Source organism: Lipotes vexillifer, unplaced genomic scaffold (genome assembly GCF_000442215.2).
Source record: "Lipotes vexillifer unplaced genomic scaffold, Lipotes_vexillifer_v1.1 scaffold621, whole genome shotgun sequence".
Lineage (NCBI taxonomy): Eukaryota > Metazoa > Chordata > Mammalia > Artiodactyla > Lipotidae > Lipotes > Lipotes vexillifer.
Genome location: NW_006792411.1, coordinates 233,938 through 240,929, shown reverse-complemented (window position 1 = coordinate 240,929; position 6,992 = coordinate 233,938). Strand labels below are relative to the sequence as shown.

General features: G+C 32.2%; 1 protein-coding gene across 1 annotated transcript in view; it reads right to left on the bottom strand.

Annotated features, from left to right (window-relative positions):
* The window catches only part of RANBP17 (RAN binding protein 17), a 317,091-nt gene that overhangs the window by 242,585 nt on the left and 67,514 nt on the right, over window positions 1–6,992 (bottom strand). Inside the window, exon 13 of the mRNA XM_007465527.1 lies at window positions 1,908–2,013. Coding sequence (XP_007465589.1) covers window positions 1,908–2,013 — 106 coding nt within the window. The remainder of the gene's footprint in view (window positions 1–1,907; window positions 2,014–6,992) is intronic.

The window sequence follows — 6,992 nt, the reverse complement described above, 5'->3', positions numbered from 1 at the left end:
TGCATTGGGAGGCGGACTCTCAACCACTGCGCCACCAGGGAAGCCCTCCAGTCATATTTTAAAGTGGTTTGATATTGGAAATAATAAATCTTAAGAAAAACTAAAAATATTTATGTTCCATTCAGATTCAAATTTCATTGAAATGAGGTAGTTTAAAGGTTGAAAAGGGTATGAAATGAGAGAGAAATCTCTATTCAAAATGGCAACAAATTTATTAAACAGTTACGAATATATTTAAGAATAATAATGAGGGAGAATATCATACTAAAGACTTCAGTAGGGTGATAGTGGTGTACTAATAGACTTCCAAGATCAGTGGAGAAGAATGAAAGGCCTAGAAAAAGACATGAGAATTTTGTGTAAGATACATGCAGCATTTCAAATCAGTAAAGGGTGGGGTTTGACATTAACTGATTAACACTTGGAAACTTTCGAAAAAGTACATAACAAAATAAATGTTGGATATATTAAAAATTAAATATAAGCTGAAACCATAAAAGATCCAGGAGAAAATATAGCAGAATATGTTTATTATCCAGGTGTGGAACAACCTTCCTAAACATGAGCATTGAAAAAAGTATGAAAGAAAAAATTCACAGATCTTAATATATAAATGTTTAAAGCCAGAAAAAAAGCAATTTCTAAAACAAATTAAAACATATGGAGAAAATGAATAGCAAAATGAATAGCAAAATATTGCAATCTTTGATATATACTGATATATACTGAGTTCTTATGGATTAGGAAAGATAATCATAAAAGAAAACCAGGTGAATGATACAATCTACATATAATAAAAAAATCACAAAGAGAAAATAGAAATGGCAAGAAAAGGAATGGAAAAGAATGTTTGACACCACTTGTAAACAAAGAAATACAAATTAAAATGAGACATCAGTTACCTATGAACTGGCAAAGATAAGAATCCTACCACCTAGTGTTCAACTGCCAAAAAAAAAAACAAAAACCCAATAGCCTCTCATGGCCTTTGGGCTCAGAGGATAAACTGGTACCACTTTTCCAGAAGGCCATTTGGTAATGTGTATTGAAAGTCTTTAAAGTGCTATATACTATTCAACCAGCTATTTAGCTTTTAGGACCTAACTCTAATAAAATTATTTTGATCTACATAAAGATATAGCTAAAAGAATATTCACGCTTATAATAAGGAAAAATTGAGAAACAACCTAAAATTCCCAAAGCAAGGACCTATTTAAATTATGGTATAGCTTAGAATATGTCATGTCTAGATAAAATGTTTATAAATAATTATTATGTCTGAGTTTTTAAAAAAGAATTATTTTGGGGTTTTTTTTGGTAATGTAGTGCTTACTATTTGCCAGGCATTGTCCTAAGCACTTTAAAATTATTTTTAAATTATTAACTTATTTAATCCTTATGACAGCCCAAAATGAATTAGATATAGTACTAGTATCCCCATTTTAGTTTACAAAACAATATTATAGTATAATTTTTGTTGAAAACAAGTTGAGAAATACACATGTAATATACATATACTCTCAAACATTAATTAAAGACTCAAAGATCTTTACCAAATGACAGTAGTTATTTCCAAATTAATATATAACTTTCTTTTCATTTGAATCTTTAGTGTTCAACAAAAACATGTATTACTTTGTTATAAAGAAAGATGTTATTAAAAATGAATTAAAATATATGGAAAACCAGCTTACTCATATTATTCATATGAATATATTTGACTATACTACTTATTAGAGATATGACTTTTACAAATCACTTAAGCCTTGGTTTTCTCATCAGTAAAAAGGAAAATAATACCTTCTCCAAAAGGCCAACTACAAAATGCTTTAGCTCATAATAGCAGCTCAGTAACTAAATTTCTAAGTACTTAGTAAATTTCTGTAAATTATATGGCTACTACTTACCGACAGGATAATTCTCCATCCATAGCGTCATGTTCATCTGTACTGGTATATGTTAATCTTCCTCCAACAACTGTCCCAACCAAGTATACCAGCCAGGCAAGACGTCCTAATATATAACAAGGAAAAAATTGTTTAGAAAGTATTGATAGAAATAAAGCTTATTTTCCCCAATATTCTAAAATTAGCAAAAGTTCTTCCAAACAAGTGATAAACTACTGTGAACTCAGTTCTTGACAGAGTGAAGAGTTGGATTTTAAGTTCACCAAGGTAGTATAACAGTGAAAATGACACGTTTTAGAGCCAGATACAACTATGAATCCCCGCTCTACCAATCTATGTGATCTTGCATAAGTATGTCTTCTTTGGAGAAATGTCTATTTAAAGCCTTGGCTCAGTTTAAAATTGGGCTATCTTTTTTATTATTGAGTTGTAAGAGTTCTTTGTACATTCTAGATACAAGTCTCTTGTCAGCCATATGATTAGCAAATATTTTCTCCCATTCTGTGGGTCGTTTTCATTTTCTTCATGGTGTCCTCTGACGCACAGAAATGTTAAATTCTCATGTGGTACATATTGCTAATTTTTCCTTTGTTATTTCAGCTTTTGCTGTCAAATCTAAGAAAACATTGCCCAACCCAAAGTCATGAAGATTTAGTCCTATGTTTTCTTCTAAGAGTTTCATAGCTTTAACTCTTACATTTAGGTCTATGATTCATTTTGATTTAATTTTTTGTGTATGGTAGGATATAGGGTTCCAACTTCATTCTTTTGCATGCAGACATCCAGCTGTCCCAGCACCATTTGTTGAAAAGACAATCCTTCTGTCATTGAACTGTCTTACTACCACACTCAAAAATCAACTGATTACAAATTGGAGGGTTTATACCTGAACTCTCAACTACATCTCATTGATCTACCTTTACACCAATACCACACTGTCTTGATTACTATTGCTCTGTCATGTATTTTGAAATCAGGAAGTGTGAGTCTTTCAACTTTGGTTTTTTTTTTCAAGATTACTTTGGATATCCTGGGTCTTCTGGATTTCCACATTAATTTAAGGATCAGCTTGCCAATTCCTGAAAAGAAGCCAGTTGGGATTTTGACAGAGATTACACTGAATCCATTAAGTCAATTTGAGGAATACTGCCTTCTTAACAATATTAAGTCTTCTGAACCATGACCACGATGTCTTCCAATTTATTTAGATATTTGATTTAATAATGTTTTACAGTGTCAGTGTACAAGACTTAACACTTCTTTTGTAAAGTTTTTACCTAAGTAGTTTATTCTTTTTAATGCTATTGTAAGTGGACTTGTTATCTTCATTTTTGATTGTTCATTGAAAATATATAACCCACTGTTGATTTCTGTCTATTGACCTTGTATCCTGCCAACTTTGTTACTCTTTTATTAGTTCTAATAGTTTTTTGGGATCTGCCATTTTTTTCACTTTCTTACACCCTTCATGTCTTCTCTACCCTGCTTACCTACCTCCAGTTCTACTGTCTATCATTATAATCTCTGTCTTGCATACAATGTCAACTTCTCTCCTCCTCTGTCATACTCATCTTACAAAACCGTAATTGTTTAAATCCAATTCTCCACCTACTCTTTGCCTATCCTCACACAGCTTAATGTACCTGCAAAAAGATACAACCATGTTGACCAGTCTCACTTTGAATGCACCATCTCAGTCAGGTCTTACACAGCTATCCTATCAATTTTCAATACCTAGACTATGGTAGCGTGTCTTCAAGATACCCATCAATTCCTTCCCTCCATGTATGCAACTGCCATCAGGAAATGGAGTCTATTTTTCCAATCTTTCGTAAGTCTGGGCTGGACTGTGACTGCTTTGACTAAAAGAATATGGTAGAAGTGACACTTATTCCAGTACTGGGCTTAGCCTTTAAGAGAACTGGCAGCTTCCTCCAGTCTCTCAGGGAATGTTCACTTAGGGGAAGCCATTCACCATGTAAGAAGACCACATACCCTGAGACCTAAAGGGTAGCCATATAGAGAGACTACATGGAGAGAGAAATGCCCAACTATAGCCCATTCATCAAATATTTCAGCAAAAAGAACAGACTTGTGAGTAAAGAATCATTCAGGTGATGCCAGCTGCAGCTGTCACCTGATTACAGCGCCTGAAAGACACCAAAGGAGAACCATCCAGTTGAAACTTATCAATCCCAGAGAACACTGAGAGATAAGAATAAAATTGTTATTTGATAAACCACTAAGTTTTGGGCAAAAGATAACCAGAATACAATCTTCTAACATTTCATATCCACCTTTCCTGATTCATTATTTTTTTAAAATTTTACTTATCACTTTCTAACATAATATATATTTTATTATTTATCTTGCTTTGTTACTTGTCTATTCCAATAGAATGTACACTGCATGACAGCTGTTATTTTTTCTGTTTGGTTGTCTAGTGCATATCCAGAGCCTGAAACAGTGCCTGGCATACATAAGTTATCAAACAGACATGGGTTATTGAATTAAGAAATCATTACATAGAAAATACAGCATGAACCAGGCAAGAAGAAGTTAACAGCTTATTATCAATTTAGTAAACATTAAAATGTAGAGTTGTTATTAAAAATGAATGTTAATGGTACTTACATTTCTATTGCTTAAATAAAAGCAGCTTCTTAAAGCACATTCAATGCAAGGTATGATCTAGTCTAGCCTGCTATTTGCAAATTCATCCACTTGGTAAAATTTATTTGTAATCCCCCAAATCAATACTTGTGATCATTCATGGACAGATGCAGAACAGCAAATAATTTAAGTTGCCCAATGTTCACATTCCAAGATCAGGTAAAACAAAGCAACAATCTGCTTTCTTGTTTCATCTCTCATACTATAAACAGCCAAGTATCCCTTTCTGGTATCCTTTTGGTATCACAGTGTTTTTTCACTTTTGTGCTCCTTGTTTATAATTTTACTGTTTAAAATAGTCAACAAGAGTAGTGCTAATGTGTTGCCTAGTGTTCCTAAGTGAAAAAAAAAGCTATTATGTACCTTGCAGAGAAAATAACACGTGTTACAAGCTTCGTCCAGGCATGGGTTGTAGTGCTTTTGGCTGTGAGTTCAATGTTAACGAATCAATGATATATATTAATGTAAAGTATCTTTAAGCAAGAATACATAACACAAGGTTATATGTTGATCAGTCGATGAAAATGTGACCAGAAGCCTGCAGGAACCCAACCTGTATTTCCTCTAGGAGCAATGGTTTAATATTTGCTAATTCAGTGTTCACAGAAACTTTATAGAACATTAAATACCAAATAAGGTGAATCGACTGTATTTCTCAGAATCTTACAAAGGTTATCATCAATAGGTTGTGCTCCAATGTGTGTGGGGCATACACATTTTATATAATTGATACAAATCTAAAACACTGTGACCATAATCTTTGGTGAATGTAGTATAATAACTTACCTGCCCTATGAGAGTCATTATTTTAAAAATATCTTACTGCAAATTATTTCTCAAAATGAAAAATATTATTTAAATCTAAATAATAACCTTCTTTATATATTTTATCTATTTAGATTCTTAGATACTAATTTTGCTTAAAGTAAGCTTCACTATTACTAAAAATAATAGCAAACATTTAAATAGTACTTAACATGCACTAAGTACTATTTTAAACATTATATGTATTATCTGTACCTATATTTATTTAGTGTCACAAATCCCTATTAAGAAGTATATGATTCAAATATAGGCAATGGATTTCCAAGAGTTCATTCTCCTACCATTATGAGATATGTACCACTTCCTCTCAAGACTGATTAAAGGAAGTACTTAACAACACAGTGGTCAATCAGCTAGACAGACCTTGATGATCCAACAACCTATTAAGTGTTTATTTAATACATTTTAATTCCTAATCCTGACTGTTCTCCACCTGTCTCCCAGATTTTTACTACAGATGAGAATGCATCTCCCTTTGGGATCATTTCTAGGGCATTCACACTTCTTTTGATTCCCAAACCAGCCACCCTAAAACCAAGTATATGTGACACATGAAACTAATATTTGTTGAATAGCTGAATTTAAAATAAGCAAACTTACTTTTGGAGTTTATAACTAATGTAAATGTAGAAACATCTGCCTACTAGCTCTTCATAAAACAAGCCATCTTGAAAACAGACACTGATTATACATGTAACTTTTATATTTCCCTGTCGGAAGATCAATATTTAAAAATGGAGGCAATACAATTTAGCCACCAAGAGCACAACTTGGATTCAAATTCTGCCTCTACTATTTATTATGCTTTTACTCAATCTTTTTAGCTTTAATTTCCTCATTTATAAATATGAAATGCTAATAATAATTGGCTCATAGGCTTCTGACAGCACTGAATGGTATTCTGCATGTAAAGTACTCATAATAATTCCTGCTACAAGGGCTGACTAAATGTTGTCTATTATTATTATTATTATTAAATAGCTATACTGTTTTTAGTTCTTCTATATCATAGCTACAAAAGCCATAAAACATATCAATATGGAATATTTATATGTCCATTCTAAGTTTTACTTTAAAGCTGCTCAAGAAAATGAAGTCACACAATATTTAAGAATTTTTAAGTTCTTACCTCTCTACCAAAGAGGCTTTTCGCAATTAAAGCTACTTACAGTTAGTGGTGTCTACAAACAAAAACCCTGAACTGAAAAAAATTCTCAAGAATTTTCAGAATTTTCAGAAAATTCATTTGCTGAATATCTACTATGTGCCATGTTCTGTCCACCGGGATATAACTAAATATGTATAAGGCAGGGTGAGAAGGGAGAAAGAGACCCTACGCCCAACAGATTGAACTTGGTGAGAGAGAGAAAATTGAAAAGATGATTTTTCAATGCAGTGTGATAAGTATCACAGTCTAATAATAAATACTAAATATAGGACAAGAATTTCTCAAATTTTAATTTTTTATTCTTTAATTCATTTTATTTTGTGACCTTGAAATTAAGGCTTTGATATCAAAGAATGCTATGCAAAGATAGCACGTGATCAATTGTGAGCATTTTTTCTAAAATTATGGTAAATTTTGAA